This window comes from Homarus americanus, unplaced genomic scaffold, assembly GCF_018991925.1.
Source record: "Homarus americanus isolate GMGI-L3 unplaced genomic scaffold, GMGI_Hamer_2.0 scaffold48406, whole genome shotgun sequence".
Lineage (NCBI taxonomy): Eukaryota > Metazoa > Arthropoda > Malacostraca > Decapoda > Nephropidae > Homarus > Homarus americanus.
In genome coordinates, this window is record NW_024753828.1 from 3274937 (window position 1) to 3298510 (window position 23574).

General features: G+C 42.7%; 2 protein-coding genes across 4 annotated transcripts; one reads left to right on the top strand and one right to left on the bottom strand.

Annotated features, from left to right (window-relative positions):
- Window positions 1-1794: 1794 nt before the first annotated feature.
- On the bottom strand, window positions 1795-19694 carry LOC121855539. Of its 2 annotated transcripts, none has more exons than XM_042350523.1 (9): window positions 19447-19694; window positions 11570-11681; window positions 10483-10572; window positions 9196-9293; window positions 8086-8251; window positions 7809-7941; window positions 5123-5214; window positions 2802-2883; window positions 1795-1975 (listed from the first exon to the last, which is right to left on the bottom strand). In XM_042350523.1, the coding sequence occupies exons 2-9, from the start codon at window positions 11653-11655 to the stop codon at window positions 1805-1807; spliced, it is 918 nt and encodes a 305-aa protein (XP_042206457.1). In that variant the 5' UTR covers window positions 11656-11681; window positions 19447-19694; the 3' UTR covers window positions 1795-1804. The 2 variants fall into 2 exon arrangements, with proteins under 2 accessions (XP_042206457.1, XP_042206456.1); XM_042350522.1 differs by lacking the exon at window positions 19447-19694 and adding an exon at window positions 15304-15578.
- Window positions 18639-22094, top strand: LOC121855540 (trypsin-1-like). 2 transcript variants are annotated; one of them, XM_042350524.1, is made up of 3 exons: window positions 18639-18745; window positions 19134-19372; window positions 21324-22094. In XM_042350524.1, exons 1-3 carry the CDS (start codon window positions 18706-18708, stop codon window positions 21858-21860), a joined length of 816 nt encoding a protein of 271 aa, XP_042206458.1. In that variant the 5' UTR covers window positions 18639-18705; the 3' UTR covers window positions 21861-22094. The 2 variants fall into 2 exon arrangements, with proteins under 2 accessions (XP_042206458.1, XP_042206460.1); XM_042350526.1 differs by having other exon boundaries at window positions 18644-18745; window positions 19137-19372.
- Window positions 22095-23574: the final 1480 nt, after the last annotated feature.

Consider the following 23574-nt stretch of genomic DNA (forward strand, 5'->3'; position numbering starts at 1 on the left):
TATTTTTAAAAAAAATTAATTGAAAACCTAACCTAATCTAACTCGAAGCTAACCTAACCTACGCCTGACATGTTTATTCAGTAGAGTGGGGGCCCTGTACACAAATACTTAAAATTATTACTCAAGTAAGAGTGCCTTTTCATGGAAGAATACTTAAGTCAAAATTATTGTTATATACAGGACGTAATTAGCAAAAGTAAAAAGTATACTGTATATATATATATATATATTTTTTTTTTATTGGGCACCCCTACATCCTTGTGTAAGGTGAAAGCGCAGAAGCATGCTCTGAGTTCATGCTTGCCTTTATGTCTCTCGAGTCAGGGCGTGAAGAAGCCTGAAGAGTCAGTGGTTTATGTCATCAAGTTATTGGAAGCTCCAACAACTTTCCCTGAATACAGTCGCAACTTTCGACTTACAACAGGTACCTACTTTACTGCTAGGTGAACAGGGACTAATGGGGGCTAGGAAGTAAGTCCAAACAACTTCCACCGGCCAGGGAAGTAAAGTACAGTAATATCTCCGTTAGCCGGAATCCCTCAAACCCAGACCTGTCCGATAGCTGGAATTGAAATTTAATCGGAAAATCGTCCCCAAAGCCGGAATTTTCAGGACAAAAATCAGGCTTTGGGAACGATTTTCCGAGGGGCACATTATCCAGAAAATTCCGATAAATTTTTCCTGATACTCGGAAAATTCTGGTGATGGAGGAGTTTTTTTTCCGGGTTTGAGAGATGAAAATCATGCTAATTTTCTGGAAATTCCGATAAAAATTTTCCGTTATCCGGAAAATTCCGGGGATGAGGGATATTTTTCCGGGTTCGAGAGATGATGTAATGGGCAATTTCTGGAACTTCCGAGAACATTTTTCCGTTACCCGGAAAATCCGGGGAAGAGGATTTTTTCGGCTGTAGAGTCATGCCGGAAATCTCTCATTCCCGGAAGTTCTCTGCACCAATTGTTCCAGCTCGGGATATCACTGCACATTATTGATATTACTATTGTGCATTTTTTCTCAGCTGAGTAGAGATGCCCCGCCCCCTCCTCAAGAGTTACAGCTGATTGGCTGTTGCAAACCTGTCCAATTTCGTCCTGAAGTAATGACGTATTTCTAAATGAGTTTATTCATAATCGTACTGTGATATAGTGAAATCTTCACTTTTATTAAAACAATTACTACTTCACAACTCCCTGTCTCTGACAACTGGTCACAATCAGGTGAATTGTGGCACTCAAAAAGTAATGTCCTCCCAGTTGGAGACACAATTTGATAATTAACTTTAAAGTACAGGTTGGACCCCGCTAATCCAGGACCCGATAGTCCGGCAGCTTCAATGGTTTGGGATGGTGTCATAGCTCACTCTAGTGGCTGTTGTCACTATTTTACCTTTAAATATGCCTCCTAAGAGTTCAGCAAGCAGTGGAAGCGGTTGTAATGCAGCAAAATGTAAGCGTGTGACATTAACTATTTTAGAAAAGGTGTTAATACTGAATAAATTAGACAGTAACATTACATTTTATGCATTATTTTGCTTTGTTTTTAAACTCAGCTTCGATGGTTTGTAATTTTTGCAAATCTGGAACTGGTCTGGACCCAAGCCTCCCGGATTAGTGAGGTCCAACCTGAATACAGTAATGATTAGCAACACCTCAGCTGGTGTAGCTTCAGCAGGGCAATAGTGTGAACTATCGGGTCAAATGTTTTCTTAAAGTGTACCAGAACAATTTGATCTAATATGTAAACAAAATGGCATACTGTTAAATTTCATCCTAAGTGGGTGTGTGTGAGTAAAAGGTTTAGGACCTACCCGGCAGCCAGACAGGAAGGCAGGGCAGGCAGGTTGGTGATCCTCATCATCTCCTGAGCCACTCCCGCCGTCATCTCCACCAGGTGCAGCGTAGATGACGATGCCGCCACCACCGCCACTCCATCTTCCACCAGCGCCACGTCCACTACCCATGTGCCGAGGCTTACCTGTGACATCACCAATTACACCTGTAACACCATCACCTACACCTGTAACACCATCACCTATACCTGTAACACCATCACCTACACCTGTAACACCATCACCTACACCTGTAACACCATCACCTACACCTGTAACACCATCACCTACACCTGTAACACCATCACCTATACCTGTAACACCATCACCTACACCTGTAACACCATCACCTACACCTGTAACACCATCACCCACACCTGTAACACCATCACCTACACCTGTAACACCATCACCTATACCTGTAACACCATCACCTACACCTGTAACACCATCACCTACACCTGTAACACCATCACCTATACCTGTAACACCATCACCTACACCTGTAACACCATCACCTACACTTGTATCATTGAAGTTTTTACGATAGTTATTGAAACATGTTAATAATAATGTAGAATTTTATAGGGAGGCCTCTTGTCCTAAGGGTTGCCGTCATGCCTATCAGACTTATTTTTACTTCTAAGCTTTCTTAAGTAAAATGGGAACAGAGAATTAATCTAATTCATCTATTTAATGTTCTCACAAATATATTGAGTGTATGTTATAAATAGTAAGGTTAGATAAGATTTATATTGAACTAAATTCTATAAAATAATGAAAAAAGTTAACGGTACTTCTACAACCATGTGACAACTGGTAGTGTTCACGGTCTCCTTTATAAAGTAGACCTGAATGACATCTGGTCTCTGGCACAAAACAATAAATATTACAGGTAGCAGGTGAGCAAGAGGCCAGATTCATCACCAGTCAGGATAAAGTATAGGTACAGTACCAAGCAGCCTTCCTTACCTTGCGTGGCGCTGGAGTTTGTTGCTCTTCGTCTGGTGTTGAGTCTAGGAGGAGCCGTGAGTATTGCTGATACCGCCACTTGCTGCAGCGGTGAAATCATAGCGTTGTAGTAGATGCAGGATAAATATGGGTTTGTTTGAAAATTATTATTATTAACATTATTATTATCATTATTATTATGCGGTGTATCGTGCTGGTTTGTTTAAAAAAAAGTTGCACATGAGATAGCGAAGACCATTCATAGATCTTGACAATAACTTTATGTGATTTAAAAAATAAAATGAGCAGGAATAGATAAGATAATTAATGTTGTCAAATGCATTAACCGAGGTTTATCCTTGACACACAATGGGAATTGTTGAAGCAGGATGATTTGCATTGATGGTTATAATGACAAAAGAAACTAAGGAAATGAAGACCAGCGAGTGGCAGCCACATTGCTTCCTTGTGTTAAGACCATGTGGGACCAAGTATACCACGTGAACTGAGGCCAGCTACACCACAGTTGCATCAGAACTGGGACCAGCCTCTCTCCAACCACAGTGAAAACTATCAGACCCTTGTTAACAGGTATGTTCACTACGTGTGTCCTCCACGTTTTATATTTAAAGTTGAAGTTAAATGACACCCCTCCAATATTTTCATATGTAATTTACATAATTTCTGTTCACTATTTATTTTCAGCCCTTGACTTATTTTCTCTCACTAAACTGTTAATCATTATTATTATTATCATTATTATAACACACACACACACACACATACCACGTGAGGTCCCTCATAACACCATCTGTGAGGGAATTACTACCCCAAGTGAGGTCCCTCATAACACCATCTGTGAAGGAATTACTACACCATGTGAGGTCCCTCATAACACCATCTGTGAGGGAATTACTACCCCAAGTGAGGTCCCTCATAACACCATCTGTGAAGGAATTACTACACCATGTGAGGTCCCTCATAACACCATCTGTGAGGGAATTACTACCCCAAGTGAGGTCCCTCATAACACCATCTATGAGGGAATTACTACACCACGTGAGGTCCCTCATAACACCATCTGTGAGGGAATTACTACCCCAAGTGAGGTCCCTCATAACACCATCTGTGAAGGAATTACTACACCATGTGAGGTCCCTCATAACACCATCTGTGAGGGAATTACTACCCCAAGTGAGGTCCCTCATAACACCATCTGTGAAGGAATTACTACACCATGTGAGGTCCCTCATAACACCATCTGTGAGGGAATTACTACCCCAAGTGAGGTCCCTCATAACACCATCTATGAGGGAATTACTACACCATGTGAGGTCCCTCATAACACCATCTGTGAGGGAATTACTACCCCAAGTGAGGTCCCTCATAACACCATCTATGAGGGAGTTACTACACTATTTGTTTGCTGTTCAACACCTCAGCGCACATGACCTGTGTAACCTCCACTTTGAACATTAATCTGTATGTTCTTTTACCTTTCTCTAATGAAGGCTTTTGTTAAACCACCAATGTCAATGTATATAATAAGTCATTTATGTTCAATGTATATTTTCAGCCTTTGGGCTGCAGAACTGTTTCAGTAAACCTGTAATTATTATTATTATCATTATTACACACACACACACACACACACGTTTCCTCCACAACACCACTAGTGAGGCAGGTCTACAACCACATGTTTCCTTCATAACACCAAATTATCAGTGATTCATAAATAACTTATATGTTAACTCCATGTCCCCATTTTATATTGAAAGCTTTTGTTAAACAATCCATCCAATGTCAATATACCTATTACAGTAACTCATTTGTTGTCCATTTTTACATTTTCAGCCTCTGGTTGGTGTGTTTTTCAATAAACCATTAATTATTAGTGTTATTATAATTATTATTATTACTTTTATTATTACTTTTACTTTACTTTTATCCTCTTCACTACTTAATATTATTATTGTTATTAGTAGTACGTAGTAGTATTACACCATAATAGCCTGAAAAATATATTTATATTAAGAATGTTTAGGATGTACTACAGTAATTCCGCCATTGATGCTCTAAACTTGATGGTCAAGTAGGATGATTTACGGGACACTAACTTCAAATTTTGTGGTTTTGAGCACAAATGAGAAGTTTCTTGCTATGGCGCTCTGGAGGGGGGACTTAGAAATTTAAGAGTAATAGTCTGAGGCATTAAACTTTTAGAGAGCAACCAGTGAAACATAGAATAATATACAGTTGTGGTTTACACACACTTATTATGATATGAGAAAAAATAAAAAGATGATTATGGCAACAGGAAGTTATCCGAGTTGGAGACTGACCCGTGCGTTAACTTGGTGAGTGAGCCTCGCGCGCCCACCACCAGCAATGCTCTTCGACCACGGCACACCACCACGCCCGCCACGCCTTCACGCTGCCCAGAACAATAATATATTTGCTTACACTGCTAATATTTGTGAATACTAGATGTATTTCCAGCAGACAATAATAGTATTCTGGCATACGATAAAAACTGCTCATATTTGCAACATTTTACCCCTATATATTTTCCTTCCTAACGTGTTTACCTAATAGTTGGGGGATTATCAAACTTATTATGCCAGCCACAGTTCATCTTCTGGTTGCAGACCTAGTGCCACAGACATGGTCAACACCACGCTGTCTGTGTCAGCTGTGGCCATACTGTGCAGCTTGTGACATGCAGCAACATGCGACTATCAACTTCCTCATGGCTACATGGAGCGAGTGCTGCCAGATCCTCCAGTGGCTGCTTGCTGAGAACTCCCTCTCCATCAGTGATGACAAGATGTTTGTCCTCGTCTAACCACATGAGAGCGGACGAGAACAATCGGGGCCATGGGAGATTTGGCAGAAGATTATTTATGGTAAATATTTATTTCTTCATCTACAAAGCACGTACTGTAGATATCTGTACATGAAATTACTGCCATATGATCAGTTTTTTGCCGTGATTTACCACATAATTCCCCTCTTTTGTCATGCCCTGCCCACTATACAGGCATCCCCCGCATTACGGAACCCCGTGTTGCGGAATTTCGCTCTTACGGAATTTGTAAATTATGACCAATAATTTCGCGATACGGCCCGTAAATCCGCCCTTACAGAAATTGGAGTAAATTTTAACAATTAAAAAAAATAACTTTGGTGTGGATTTCTTGGTGTTTGCTACCACCAAGCATGGCGTCGCCACGCGGAGTCACTCCATTGTTTACATGCAGTGTGTGCGCATGTTTCTCGCCCCAGCAGTTGGATTTAACTTTTACAAACATACAGTAAGTACAGTACAGTGCATTACCCTTATTCAAGATGACTGGAAAGAGGCCATCAAGTGGAAGTGACCGCAGTAGTGCAAAAAAAAGCCGCAAAGGCATTACATTGGATATTAAACTTGATGTTTTAAGAAGATATATCATAAATTATTTAATGTACTGTATTGTATGTGTTTATAAATGTTTATTTTCATTCATAAAAGTGCTTGAATTATTTTGGGGGGGGGATGAAAAAAATTCCTTAGGAACGCATCTCCAGTTTTATAATGGAAGTCAATGGGAAAATAGGTTTTGCGTTACACAATTTCACGATATGGTTAATTTTCCAGGGACGCAACCCTTCCCTAATGTGGGAGATGCCTGTAGTTGATTGATGATCGAAGATAGAGAAGAAAAAAAATAGACAAAAAATACATAAAATTAAAGGAAACAGTTGTGGTGTCGGTTTTCTAACTTACTATCATCCAAAAAACACCTGTGAAAAATATGAATGAATCCCATAAGTTATTGCTGCTACAAACCGCCTCCTCCACTCTTACCCAATTATCTTTATCTTCACTGATAATAAATATAATAAACAGGTTTTAAAAGGTACACTTATAGATGATACTGTATAAACATTTCAATTTATAGTTTTATTGGTGTGTATGATGACTGTCTTGGGTATTATAGGAATACGTATCGAGCCATCATGAATGTTGTATATCATTATCAAACAAAAAAGTGATGTATAAAAATAATCTAATCTGTGATATGTAATAAAAATACTTAAATATGATAAGATACTGTATGTACACATAGTTGTTGAGTATGAGCAATAAGTAAGGTGTTTATCTATGTATTCTTAGAACAATAGTTATCAGAGAGTTTTATCTCTTAAAATTTAATAGCTGAGGTGATGGACTGTTGTAATTAATAATTATTCATACATGTCCTAGTTGTTGAAGCACAGTGAAAACATTATAACATTAGCTGGTGCAACCTAAGGACTGTATCTCTCTTAGGTTTTGATGATTGATATCGAGTGTATATGAACTAGACTCATGTACGGGCTTAAATTCTTTTAGCACAGTAACACATTATACAGTAAGGTGAACTTTAATAGGACCAGATACTAGAAAAAACTCAGGATGGTGATTCTTCTATTTCCCGTAGACTGTAATGTGCAATACAATCAGACCATAAATTAGTTTTATCTCTTGAGTGTTGAACAATATGACACCCTGGTGAAAAATTCCTTACAAAGCTTTCACATCTGGTTTAACATTGGTAGCCTTCCTTTCCTTGTATGGGAATATGTGGAACAGCCAATGGCACTTTTTCTGTCACTTGTCATAATGCAGCTTCCTTTTCTGTGTAATCATAAAATACCGGGGAGTAAAGTTTATTGGAAATCAAAGAATACAAATTGAATGTAAACTAGTAATAACAGATCATGAGAACATTGTAGACCTGTTAAATATTAATTTGGGGAACTTGTATTTCAGTACATGTTTATTACTATATTACATCAGCATTGTCAATGTTTTCTCATTTTGATTCAGTCATTGTGTTTTGAAATATGATTAAAATATTTCGAAAACAAGAATAAGGGAAATGACATCACAATCATGCTTTCCAACCATATCAAGACAGCAGGAGAGGCAGTGTTACCATTAAACAATATTAAGTTAGTAATATGAAAGGAGTTTTATTGTAAGGTGCCTGGAGAGATTACCTTGTTGTACGTGAGGAGTCGGTAGCGTGGAGTTGGGGAGAAGAGAGGGTGTGAGGGAGCTGGCTGCCCACCACCAGCCACTACCCCTGCCAGGTATGACACCACTCCTGCCCAACTGATGCCCAAGGTGCCCCTGTAACACACCCACATCATCACCCATAAATAAACCAAATATAATTTTTATAGATGCTAATCAAACAATAACTATACAGTAATAAGTAAATTCTACTCAACACAATACTTTATACTATCATATAATTATGGAAAGGTTCCTCACCCGGCACTGCTGTTACTGCTGCTGCTGATGTTGCTACTAGTGCTGCTGCTCATGATGGTGGTGGGAACACTCACCCCACTAGAAGCCAAGCTGGGAGACACTCGGCTGGATGGCACCACCACCGTGTCGAAGATGGCACCACACACACCTTCATACCTGTCACTACCTGTCACCAGCACCACCACCTGTTAGTGTATCCTGCTATTGTTACCAACACATTTTAATGTTACCATCACTAATGTATTGTTACCACCAGTAATGCATTACTGTTACGAGTGTTATTACCATTAGTGTTTTGTTATCTTCACTCATTTTGTTTTGTAGCTATGACTGAGATGTTGTTACCATGTAGTGAAATGTTTGTTATCCTGCCCCAAATCAATCCAAGCGATGTCCCAGGGCTACCCATGAGCGTCCCCAGTACATGACATGGGTCTTGCCTGTGTATAGCAGTCTACCATTGGCTAAGAGGCCGACAGTTTTTCCGGGAACTGGTGTTGGGTGAAAAAATTGAATTAGTCTTGACATGGGTTATTTGTGGTGGGATTGTGGTGTGCGGATACCTCACATTGGTAGCATCAACTCATGAATGTGGATGGGTTGGATTTGGCGGTGGATGACGTAAGTAAACTTCCTGGTTCTCCAGTTAAATACAAAGAATGAGAGTTGCGTTGCCAAAATGCAAAGATATAGATGGGATTTAATTCTTTATTATGAGTGTCATCATTAAAACCTGATTAATAATTGTATGGCCACAAAACTTACCCGATGCAAAAATGATGGTTTGGATTTCCAACCCCCAAAACTGATTTAATTTTCCACACTTTCTTTCGGAATTCGCTAATCTGTGCATCGTAAATCCCTGGACTGACATATTGTTTCATCCAAATGCCCAACATCCCATTATAATGTAAAGAAAAATCACTCATCCACCCATCCAAAGCAATGGTCAGATGGTAATTAATGTAGAATTAGACGGGCTCACTATGTATGCACGGGTTGAAACAAAATGGTGGCCAGTGATTACGTGATCTGATTCTCCAGGACCCTCCATGTCGCTACTCTCAGTATATAGAGACTCTAGGTACAGGAAGACCATCAGGGACTCACCGAGGAGGTTGGTGACGGCCTCAATAAACTGTGGTCGTGAGAGGTGTTTGGTGGGTGTATCTTCCTGCCCCGCCAGCGAGGCTCTGCCCGTCCACCCCCTGCAACACACCTACGTCACTTACAGTTGTCATAAAATGCTTTTCTCACTCCAAAGTCAAGTGTTTATTAGCCTATTTAGATTGATACAGAAGTATTACGAGACAACTTGTTTGCTAATAACTAATTACAAAAATTTTTCATTTCTCTGTTAGTTATTAATAAGTGATGCAAGATTTGGTCCCGACTGAGGTACACTTGTATCATCTGCAGACAATAAAAACTCCAACATATCTGAAAGTCTTACAAGGTTATTAATGTTTAGAAGGAATAGGAGAGGCCCTAATTCTGATCCCTGGGTTACCCCTGTGGTAATTCCTGATCCCATAGTGCTTTAATTTACTTCATAGAATTTCACGGTCAATGGTATCAAAAGCATTAAGTAAATTGAGGAAATAACTATTGTGTCATCACCTTTGTCTAATGATTGTAAAATATCATTGAGTCATTTTTAATACAGTATAGCTGTTGGTGGTGAGTAATTCTTCAGAAAACCGAATTGTTTCCAAAACCAACATTTTGTTAAACTCCAGGGACTTTACAAGATGATCGTATATCAAGCTCAAGCGTTATACGGTATGAGTGCATTTGTTGTTGATAAAATTTAAGATGGGACGAAAATTAGAAGCCTGGAGTATACAGTATGATCCAGAGCCTGCTGCACCTTTGATTCCAAGCCTGCAAACTATAATATTCCCAAACCTGCAACACACATAGCCGCAAGTGTGACACTCCAGTAATCCATAGACTACCATACCTACAATCCCAAGTAAAACAACCAGAAAGAAACTTGCAAATCGGAGCTAAAGGCGTAAAAAAAAAGTAATTCATAGCAGGTCTTCATCATCCTACCAACCATTCAGTATGGGTAGAGTCACTCACTCCTGGGTAATGTCACACAACAGGACATTCCATTCTTATCAGTGTAGCAGATATGTTTTTTGTGCATGCCAGAAGATGAGGAAACCTTTGGGTAAAAATCAAATGGTTCTCAAATCTAGGTAGAGTGAACCTCAGTGAAGGAATGTCTGCTTCACTGAAACTTTGTGACAAAACTGAACACAACATATACTGTATAGGTGTCTCGTGTTGACCTGTGTGTGTGTATGAAGGCGTGTGTGTAGGTGTTTGTATGAAGGGGTGTGTATGAAGGCGTGTGTGTATATATGTGTGTGTGTGTGTGTAACATACCGTGGGCGGCAGAAGTGTTGATGCAGCAGTAAGAGGTGCTCAGGGGTTAGGGCACTCCACAGTTCATCTTCACTGGCAGCACCGTCGTCCCTGTAACACCATCACATGTCATCATCACAAGTCACTATCACACATCATCATCACAAGTCACCATCACATGTCATCATCAAATACCATCACTACATTTCACCTTCGTATGTCGTCAGTATTACACGTTACCATCACAGGCCACCTTCACATATCACACCTAAAAATCACCACAAATTTTACCAATACAGCTATTTCACCCCCCACACTTCATCACTAAAGGTCCACCACCAAAAACACCACCACACATCACCATCAACACCACATATCACCTCAGTCACCACTCGTTATTCCATTCTACCACTCCCACACCTCTACACCATCACTACATGTCATTCCCATCTGTCACCGTAACAAGACCACAACATGCTTCTATGTAAACCCTCACACATCACCGCTACACATCAGCACCAAACGTTACATCATGGTTACCTCTTATTATGCGTTGTCAAAAGTGATCACATAAACTGTCATGGTGGTAGTGGTGGTCAAACATACTGGTACTGACCTGTCGTGGTGGTAGTGGTCGTCAAACATACTGGTACTGACCTGTCGTGGTGGTAGTGGTCGTCAAACATACTGGTACTGACCTGTCGTGGTGGTAGTGGTGGTCAAACATACTGGTACTGACCTGTCGTGGTGGTAGTGGTCGTCAAACATACTGGTACTGACCTGTCATGGTGGTAGTGGTCGTCAAACATACTGGTACTGACCTGTCGTGGTGGTAGTGGTCGTCAAACATACTGGTACTGACCTGTCGTGGTGGTAGTGGTCGTCAAACATACTGGTACTGACCTGTCGTGGTGGTAGTGGTGGTCAAACATACTGGTACTGACCTGTCGTGGTGGTAGTGGTCGTCAAACATACTGGTACTGACCTGTCATGGTGGTAGTGGTCGTCAAACATACTGGAACTGACCTGTCGTGGTGGTAGTGGTCGTCAAACATACTGGAACTGACCTGTCGTGGTGGTAGTGGTCGTCAAACATACTGGTACTGACCTCTCGTGGTGATAGTGGTCGTCGCGGTCCTCGGACACACTACTACTAGCTCGACTAAGGTGGATCCTTGGTGCAGGTCCCGCCATCCTCTCTCAGCAGCAGGAGTGAACGACTGTGTAAAAAGTAGTTCCCAGTGAGATGAAAGAGTTGTGAAGACCTGCTGCCTCATACACCTGCTGCCTCACACACCTGCCGCCTCACACACCTGCTGCTTCACACATTTCCTGCCTCATACACCTGCTGCCTCATACACCTGCTGCCTCATACACCTGCTGCCTCATACACCTGTTGCCTCATACACCTGCTGCCTCCATACACCTGCTGCCTCATACACCTATTGTCTCACACACCTGCCGCCTCATACACCTGTTGCCTCATACACCCAGGCCTATTGTCTCACACATCTGCTGCCTCACACACCTGCTGCCTCCACACCTGCTGCCTCATGCTGCCCCAACGCCTGCGCCCACGCACCTACACTCATCACCTATTGTTCATCTGCCCCCACACATCTGCTGCCTCCCACACCTGCTGCTGCTGCTCACGCACCTGCTGCTGCATACACCTATTGCCCCACACACCTGCTGCTTCACACATTTCCAGCCTCATACACCTGCTGCCTCCCACACCACCTGCTCCCACACCTGCTGCCTCACACACCTGCTGCCTCATACACCTGTTGCCTCATACACCTGCTGCCTCACATACCTGCTGCCTCATGCACCTGCTGCCTCACATACCTGCTGCCTTATACACCTGCTGCCTTACACACCTGTTGCTTCATACACTTGCTGTTTCACATACCTGCTGCCTCACACACTCTGCTGCCTCCACACACCTGTTGCCTCACACACATGCTGCATGCTCATACACCCTATTGTTTCACACACCTGCTGCTTCACACACCTGCTGCCCCACACACCTACTGCTCCACACCACCTGCCCCACACACCTGCTGCCTCACACACCTGTTGCTTTACACACTTGCTGCCTCACACACCTGCTGCCTTATACGCCCGCTGCCTCACACACCTGCTGCCTCATACACCTGATGCCTCACACACCTGCTTCCTCACATCTGCTGCCCATACACACACGGCTTCACACACAATTTCTGCCTCCACACACCTGCTGCCTCACACACCTGCTGCCCCACATACCTGCTGCCCCATATACCTGCTGCCTCACACAACTGCTGCCTCACACACCTGCTGCCTCACATACCTGCTGCCATACACCTGTTGCATCACACACATGCTGCCTCATACACCTGCTACCTCACACACCTGCCACACACGCCTGCTGTTACACACACCTGCCTCACACACCTGCTGCCCCATACACCTGCTGCCTCATACACCTGCTGCCTCACACACCTGCTGCCTCACACACCTGCTCCCCTTCATTCACCTGTTGCTTCTCACACTGCTGCCTCACACACCTACTGCACTGCCTCACACACCTGCTGCCTAACACACCTGCTGCTTCATACACCTATTGTCTCACACACCTGTTGCCTCCTACACCTGCTGCTTTATACACCTGTTGCCTCACACACCTGCTGCCTCATACACCTGCTGCCTCACACTCCTGTTGCACACACGCCTGCTGCCCTCACACTCCTCCTGCCTCACACACCTGTTGCTTTACACACCTGCTGCCTTACACACCTGCAGCCTTATACACCTGCTGCCTGACACATCTGCTGCCTCACACACCTGCTGCCTCACACACCCACTGCCTCACACACCTGCTGCTCACACACCTGTTGCCTCACACACCAACACCTCTCATACACCTGCTGCCTATACGCCCGCTGCCCACACAATCTGCTGCCCTCGCACACCTGTTGCCTCATACACCTGATGCCTCTCACACCTACTTCCCTCACACACCTGCTGCCCCATACACCTACTGCTTGACACACCTGCCACACACCCACTGCCTCACACCTGCTACCTCACACACCTGCTGCCACACACACCTGCCTCACACACCTGCTGCCCCTACACACCTATTGCCCCACACACCTGCTGCCCACACATCTGCTGTCCTCATCCATCTACTGCCCTCACACACCTGCTGCCCCACACTTACTGCCCACACACCTGCTGCCCACTGCCTCACCACCTGCTGCCTCACGCACCTGCTGCCTCCATACATATGCTGCTTCATACACCTCTGCCCACACACCTGCTGCCCCATACACCTACTGCCCTCACACACCTGCTGCCCTCACGCACCTGTGCTACCTTATACACCTACTGCCTTATACACCCACTACCTCACACACCTGCTTCTTAATACACCTGCTACCTCACACACCTGCTGCCTTATACACCTACTGCCTCACACACCTGCTGCCTCATACACCTGTTGCCCCACATACCTGCTGCCTCATACACCTACTGCCTCATACACCTGCTGCCTCACACACTTGCTGCCTCACACACCTGGTGCCTCACACACCTGGTGCCTCACACACCTGCTGCCTCACACACCTGCTGCCTCACACACCTGCGGCGTCACACACTTGCTGCCTCACACACCTGCTGCCTTACACACTTGCGGCGTCACATATCGTCTCTCCCCGGACAATTTACGTCAGGTTACTTCCGGGCTCAGTGTGAACAAGCCCCTAACTCCCTAAAGCCACTTTTATAACCTTATCGTCGCCAGCATAGATGCAAGAGGTTTTACGTGTACTTTATCTGTATTATATAAACTCATACATTAAATACTTCCTGGCCACACACAAGGTAGTAGGTAGTAGGCAGCTACCAAGCAGGGAGGTACTACCGCCTGGGAAGATATTGGAAGCATAATGTGTTGTCTAATGGTAGACCCTGCTGCCATATGTGACCAAGTCCCAGGTTGCTGATCTGACTTTCTGCCTCATTTACACACAATTGTTTACCTTACCATTGACAACACAACATACATACTGTATATTATTTCTCACTTTTGATCTTTTTTTAATTATTGTATTTCTTTATGGTTCTTTATTATTATTAGTAGTAGTATTATTGCAGTGTTATTATTATTGTTGTTATCATTATTATTGTATTATTTTTATTTTTGTATTTTCTATTATAAATTTTACTCATCTGAATTATTGTTATTATTATATTTTCGCCCCCCCCCCAGGCCCCGAGGTGGGTCAGTGACCTGTACCCGGGTGGGCTAATCCCCGTAATAATAATAATAATAATAATAAATACATACAGGCAAATAAATCGCTTTAATAATAATAATAATAATTAACGGTTTATTGAAAGAGCATGGCAGCCGGGCGACTGAAAATATACAGTTACATAATTGGGGAATGGGTCTCTTGATTTACAAATAATATACAAGTAACATAAGTGATACAAATATGATATTTAATAACTAGGTGGGGAGAAGCTCAAACTACAGTAGGTACGCGTGATCAAGGTATATGTACACACACACACACACACACACACACACACACACACACACATGCATAAACGCACACGCCCACACACACACATGCACACACACACACACACACACACACACACACACCACACACACACACACACACACACACACACACACACACTCACTCATAAAAACACTCACACACACTCACACTCAGCCTCTCACACACACACACACACACATATACACACAATGGAACATTTGATATTCAAAGCTGAATAGTAACTTATGACGTTAGGGAATCATTAACAACATCTAATAATACTTACAAACACCCAAACGGCTAGTAGCTGCTCAGTGAGGAAATGATAAATAAAATTTCTATAGATGCAGGAGGGTGAAAGCGCGGGCCGGTAGTGGCGTCCCTCCGTCGTCATGACAACACTACATTGCCGCAGCTGCCAAGAGGATATTGTACAGTATCTCAATTCCGTCGGATGTCGTTACGTGTTAAAACTGACAATCAGGTTTATAAGATATGTATGTCTTGAAATAGATCTTCTATTGAATGAAGAACTTATTAGATGGCGGCGTAGTGAGGCCGGATATTGATCCCGCAATCTATAGAAGAGTGACGCATGTCTGTCAGTCAGGCGAAAACATGACATACCTCTCGTCCGCCACCAACACACTGTCAATAGTTTATCAGTCTCACATTATATATATATTTTTTTTTACTCATTAGTACTCGTCAGCAACAACCATAACTCATTAATACTCGTCAGCACCACCCATGACTCATTAATACTCGTCAGCAACGTTCATGACTCATTAGTACTCGTCAGCACCACCTATGACTTATTAATACTCGTCAGCACCACCCATGACTCATTAATACTCGTCAGCAACGTCCATGACTCATTAATACTCGTCAGCAACAACCATAGCTCATTAATACTCGTCAACACCACCCACGACTCATTAATACTCCATGCTCATTAATACGTCAGCATGACTTAGTCATGACTCATTACTCGTCAGCAACGTCCATGACTCATTAATACTCGTCAGCAACAACCATAGCTCATTAATACTCGTCAACACCACCCACGACTCATTAATACTCGTCAGCAACGTCCATGACTCATTAATACTCGTCAGCAACAACCATAGCTCATTAATACTCGTCAACACCACCCATGACTTATTAATACTCGTCAACACCACCCATGACTTATTAATACTCGTCAGCACCACCTATGACTTATTAATACTCGTCAGCACCACCCATGACTCATTAGTACTCGTCAGCAACGTCCATGACTCATTAATACTCGTCAGCAACAACCATAGCTCATTAATACTCGTCAGCACCATCCATGACTCATTAGTACTCGTCAGCACCACCCACGACTCATTAATACTCGTCAGCACCACCCAAAACTCATTAATACTCGTCAACACCACCCATGACTTATTAGTACTCGTCAGCACCACTCATGACTCATTAGTACTCGTCAGCACCACCCATGACTCATTAAGAAGCAGTCAGCAACACATAAATGACATGCCTGACGTTGTACACTCCTCCATACAAATGCCGATGACGCCAAGTTATTTCGGGAAATCAAGAACCATACGGACTGTGAAGAGCTGCAGAAGGATCTCTGTGAGCTATAAGAATGGTCGAAGAAATGGCTGCTGAGATTCAATGTCACGAAGTGTAAGAGGATGCACCTGGGGCGTACCAACGGTAAGGAGGCGTATCATAATTATGTCCTATCGGGATGAAGAAACTGCACTATTTGAGACTGAATGTGAGAATGTTGACAATGAGCTGAAGTTCTCGGGCCATTGCGAGAAGAAGGTAAATCAGGCAAATAAATTATTGGGTCTTATAAGAAGGTCGTTCAGATATCCCTCGTAACGATCTTCAAGAGTGAAGTGCTTCCCCATCTGGAGTACTGTCACCCCGTCTGGTCCCCGAGATATGCTAAGGACTGTCAGTTGGTTGAGAATGTTCAAAGGAGGGCCACCAGACTGGTGCCTGCACTTCGGCACCTCAACTACCCTGGGAGATTGGAGCGCCTGAACTTGCCTAGCTTATACTACAGACGGGCAAGGGGCGACCTAACTGAGGTGTATAAGCATCTCAAGGGGCACTACTCAGTCGAGCGTCCTTACTTGGAGCTGGCGGACGCTCGTCCCACAAGGGGTCACAGCTCAAGATAGAAGAAGCCGCAAGTCCAAAAAACTGTGAGGGCAAACTTTTTCGGAGTGAGAGTTGTGAACTCTTGGAACAATCTACCAGAAAGTGTTGTGACTGCACCGAGTGTGAGCTCTTTCAAGACCAGACTTGACCAACACTGGAGCAGATTCAGGTACATTCAGGAGCCGGGGCATGCCCAGTACTTGCCAACAGTGCGTAACAAAGACGTGACCGATTGCCCAAGCGGCTACGAGCCGATGAGTGGTGAAGAGGATAAAAATAAAAAGTTTACATTTACTTTTGTTCAAATCTGCTTGAGGAACATCATCCTGTCAGAGGTACTGCACTTATATCTTACTTTAGTCACCATCTACGATCAATAAGTATCAGATTTTGCATATAAACACAGCTAAGAAACTCTTGATATAACTGGAAGTGACTGTGCATGAAACCATCATACCTGTGGTGAACAGTTGTGTCGCCATCATAAAGTGACCTATCGTGGGAGGAACTCGGGAGGGCATCCCGCCTCCTCCGCATGTTCCATGTACTCAAGAAGTTCACGGTGCCACCTGGGCACTTGAGAAAATCTACGTCACATTCAACGAACAGTGGTGTACTGCCGTCCAGTGTTTCACGCCGGGCTCAACGGTGCAGCTCTCCCAACATATAAGAGTCCACCACCGAGCCAGGAAAATACTGTAAGCATAAGTTATGCCAGCAGCTATCAAGAGGCTCTTGTAGCTATGGGCCGTCATACACTACACGAAGGACAGATGGGCTGTCCCTGAAATAAGTGTGAGGCCTACTGAAAGACAATCGACACAGAGACCCGGCTGGCTGCCGGCACCACGAGTTAAGTTCCAAACAAAGAAGAGTATTTGACAGGCTACAGTCATCCTCGGCACCGTTTTATCTGTCTGCACTTCTGTTGCTGGTCGACATCTCGGCGTGTTCTGGTGGTTGACGCCACAGGTGTACCTTGGATTCAAGTAAGTCGTCGGCAGTAAGTGTGGCTTAAGGCCACAATAAGCTTACCTAAGGATATTGTCTCCGACTGTGTCGTCAGTGTGATTTAATAACCCGAGGCATTAAGGATTGACAGGAGGAATTTAAATCCAGTGTTTATTATCCACTACCAGACACCTGCTTCCTGCACCACCTTATATAATACTGATACACAACACCTGTACCACCTTATATAATACTGATACTGTGAAACACCTGCCACCTGGTAATGATTAGGTAGGTGAGGATGTTTTTATCCTGCACTGTTATATTAATCCTATAATGCTCTTCATAGCTGCATTTGTTTTCCAGGACTCTGAGCGTCAGACCACCTGAGGTTTTGAAGTATTTGTTGATGAAAGTGTCTAAATCCTTTTATCACCAAAGTGCTGTTTTATCTAGGGCTGGATGAAGGTGGTTATTGAGGGGTATTTAGGTGGGGCTGGGGGTGACACTGTATATATTGACGGGTTAAAGGAGGTGGAGTACAGTAGTAGTAAGAGTGAGTGACACAATGAATACTCCTTTGGTCGTCGTTCTCATGCCAGTCCTCGGTCAGTAGCGATGCTCTTCCAGTGTGCCGTTTAATTCCCTTTAATGTGTCATCTCCATATATATATATATATATATATATATATATATATATATATATATATATATATATATATATATATATATATATATATATATATATATATATATATATATATATAGGCAAGTTTCTTTACGCCATTTGCCTATGTCTACCCAACAGGAGTGTTTTCCCCCATTTTGTGAATCTGACATAATGTGTGATGAAAGGCAACGTTATTCAATATAAATCAATCGGATATATGACCCAGAAATAGATGTCAGATAATGCCAAGTGTTTTGGGAAGTTTGTCCACAACTGTAACTCATGAGTGACACCTTATCAAATTATATGTCCATTATATTCTTCAGCAGCAGGATACGCCACAACAGGAGGGCGCACATCCGCCACTCCCGACAGCACCACCTGGGGGCCGATAAAGATCGTAGGAGGGGAGTCTGTGTCGCCTGGGGAGTTACCCTACATGGTGAGCATCCAGGATACTCGCTGGGGAAGCGCTGAGCACTTTTGCGGCGGCTCCGTCTACGACTATACAACGATCATCTCGGCCGCCCATTGCTTCTCCATGATCGACCTCGAACTCGTGCAGGTGGGGCTTGCTCTGAAACCTCCCTCATTATTCACCACTCTTTCGAAGCACATGTTTTATACCAGATCACCTACCTCATGATGGCTGTGCGTGTGTTGATTTATGTGGTGAGGCAGGAGCGCAAGCTGCAAACACATCTTGGCTGATCCAGCAGTGTAGGTAGCTGCAACAACAGGCAAGAGGGAGAGTTTCAAATGACTACCAATAGCCCAATTTGGTGGGTTTCGCCTTAGTAGCCTGTCCGCGAGGGCCCAGGAAGCGTAAACCATAATAATAGTAGAAAGCTAGAGGATGTAAGTAGCTGCTGGGGGCCGCTCTCTGATAACCGTTAATCTCCGCAATAAACTTGTCTTTTAACACCTAGGATTTACACCAGCTGTCATGTTATCTTTAGGTGTCAACAAATAGATTTAAAATGAGATTCAGTATAGATAAGGCGTAGTGGAAGTGAGTTATGATTTGTTCTTATGTTCACTGAGGGTTAAAAAGTCAACAATATCCCTATAACTACTGGTCGAATAAATTGTAACGAACATATATATTACAGTTGTGTGTTGCCCAAGAAACTCCACGTGAAGATGGCCGTTGTGTTACGTTATAATGTTGAAAACTGATTAAATATTTTATTATAAATTAATTCTGTCAATCAGTAAGTATGGAGATATGACTGAGCTAATCATTCTTTTTGAAGTTGCTCAATAATATTTAAATTTAAAGTTATAAAGATAAGTTATCTGTTTGTATACACGTATGGCTGTATGTGTGTTCATGGTAAATTCACAATCACTTAAAAAAAAAACACACACACACAGTATAGATAAGGCGTAGTGGAAGTGAATTATGATGACTTGTTCCTATGTTCACTGAGGTTTAAAAGGCCAACAACATTCCTACAACTACATAAAACCCCATAGGAGACACGCAGGGGAGTTTATACTGACAGTAAGCCGATAATCTTTAAGTTGAGGTATATATTTTTTTTTATTTAGTTATATTTTTTTTTATTTAGTTATAACTTCTCTACGTTAGGCGCTCAGGAATTGCGCCAAGCTGTTACATAAACGTGTTTGGTAGGCCTTCGTTGCTGATTACATCACTGAACATCAGTGTTCAATCACCTAATTACATGAGGACATTCACATTGTGCGTTACGTTATGATAATTCGAAAAAGGGTTCTTTTAAAATGTACATTGCACAATGCTGCTAAAAGACTTGAATTTTAACTGTACAGAAATCAATTACACCATTTCCATAAGTACTACGAACTAGGACAAGAAATTTTTTGTGCACATTTTTAAAAGGCGTTTTATGTCCTAAATATACTGGATAAAGTGATATGATTAGGTCATCCAAATAATGATACTAAAGTAACCCTTCAAGTCATTAGTAATCTCTGAAACATCAAAAGTGACTTTTTAGTTTGTCTCAAAAGGCTGTACCAAGAGTAAAGTCTCAGGTGTTCAACATTATCTGGCGCTCAACTTTCGTAAGTTTCATTTGAAAAAAATTCCTTTGGTTCTTCTAATATTAAAAGTGACTGGCTGTTTATTGAAGAACATTTAGTAAAAGAAAATAAGTAAAAGCTTAAGCTATAATGGTTTAGTAGTTTGTATGTTAGTCTTCCTTAGTAAATTGTAGTAGAAATGATTCATAAATATAATGAGAAGTATCATTTGCATTCGTAAATTTCATATGTTGTCATGCGAAGACACTTAACGTAATGAAAATTAGATTTTCTCTCATGTTGACCATCCAGTTATATAATTGTATCCAACGCTGTAATGTAGTGAATAATGTTAAACACAGGAAGACGTATCCCTCCTAAGGTTTTACACATTCAAAATTGAGGGTAGTTACATGTTGTATTACAAGCAGATATGTACTGTACATGAGCAGTGTTGAGAGGCATAATGAAAATGGGAGAGTATGGCTAATCTTGTGTTGTTGCAGGTTGTGGCAGGAGAACACGACTGCAGTAAGGATGAAGGGTTCGAGCAGGTGTCAACAATCAAAAAGATAATCCTTCATCCTGATTTCAATGACCAAACTTATATGAACGACATTGCTATCATCAAGTTGATGAAGCCCCTACATTACACGGATCACGTACAGCCTCTTCGCCTGCCCCCTAGCGGTGTGAAGGTAGAGGGTGAGTGTCTGGTGTCTGGCTGGGGAGCACTGGAAGAAAACGGTCAACACGTGAATACTCCAAAGAAATTGGAGGTTCCCATCTGGTCACGTGAGGACTGTAGCAACTCCTACAATGATTATGTGATCTATGAATCTATGATGTGCGCTGGGTACGAGGAGGGAGGCAAGGACGCCTGCCACAGAGACTCTGGGGGACCGTTGGCCTGCGAGTCAGACGAAACAACCTACCTTGGCGGAGTGGTGTCCTGGGGATACGGTTGCGCCAGACCCTTCCGCCCCAGCATCTACACTGATCTCACCTTCTTCGAAGACTGGCTAATGCAACATACCTCTTGATCCCCCAGTTAGTGACGACTCTGACGAGGCTGTATCCAATGATGTGTAGACATATCTCACAGCCGAGATTACCCACGATAGACCTGCCCGTTAAGACATCTGTAACATAATGTTGGTTTATCAAATATATAGGGACTGACAACGGATATCTCTTCTGTGTGATTTACTAACTTGTATAATTATCTGTTCATGATTTTCCATACTGAGTAAAGAAACTAACTCCAGTATAGATTATGATGTGTTTCTCTACACACAACCCGGCTAACGAGCCGATCAGTGGTGAAGAGGATAAAAAAATAGAAAAAAAAATAAGAATTTTTTGTCACATAGTCCACACTTTCGACCTTAAATACTTATGTTATATTATGGAAGTGATCCAAAGTCTCAATTAAATGTAAGTGCAATATACTGCAGTGTTGGTCACATTTTTAGTCACAAAGATTACTTTTATTTCATTAGTAACCCCAAACCCACAACAACCGTTTACGGTTTACCATTTATTTGTATGTCTACACGTAGTGTTTATTTTCTTTCCCCATTCATTCTCTTCGCATCTTTATCAGTACTAGCAGGTCAGTCCACAAGGTTTAGTATGTTGTAACCGCACAACCCATAATAGGCCTATGAGACTTACATTCAATGATAATAATAATCTTAGGGCCACGCCTTCTTTTTTCAAGGGAAATGAAATGAACTTCAACATTTATGCACTTTATTGTAATGACATAAAATAACCATGATAGTTCTACAATGTATATTATTAATACTGATATAATTTTGTCTTACATCTGTGACATATTTAATGGAATGATGGGTATAACAGACAGAAACAAGCAATATGGAGGAAGGAACTATTACTCCCGCATGTTAGTGTAGACATGGTAGGTAGATACCTACCTTGAGTGTAGATGCCTTGGAGGCTTGGAGCAAGTCGCACTAATTGTAGATGGCGGAGGCGTTGATCCGACTGAGTCTTGCTGCGTGTCGGCTGTTTGTTTATATTTGGGAAGAACGTCTTTCCATTCCAAAATGCTTTGTTCCTCCGAATCTGAATAAGACTGCTGCATTTTACCTGTTATATTTTGGGGATAGAAAGCTGCGGACCCCAAGTTGAGCTGGTTTCTTCTCGTGTTTTATTAGGGGGGGGGGGTCCTTGTACCGGTAAAGATTGTGGTTTTAGTTAATCTTGTTGACCGTTTGGCAGTTCGTCTCTTGGCCCTGCTGGTGACTTGGTTGCAACTGTTGACTGTTTTAATTGAGCTGTTGTGGTAGTTCTTAGTGGCGACTGTCACCTACAAACATCTCTTCTTCACCAGGGGTAATGGGCAGGACTTTTTCAGCATGTGCCCCTGGCTCCTGGCTGAGTCAGTCGATCGTCCCTGAGTGTGGCCGTCAGCGTGTCGGGATCGACGTTTGGGGGCAGAACGGTGGAGTAACTCCCTATCATCCTGGTGTGTCCTTGTCGTTTTTTGGTTTCTACTGTTAACATCCCTGAGTTAGTGACCGCTCTCACCTCCTCACACCCCCTCGCGTCAACCACAAACTGCCACGGAGTCTTCTGGTCCCCTGCACCAGCTTTCTTATTGTTGGAGGCGGAATTACTGCTTATGTCACTTCCCTTTTGGTTTGTCGATAGTGGCTTCGTCGCTGGTAACACTGGCTCTTTTGAGGTCATCATTGATAACACTGGACCTCCGACAATGGCAGGCTGTTG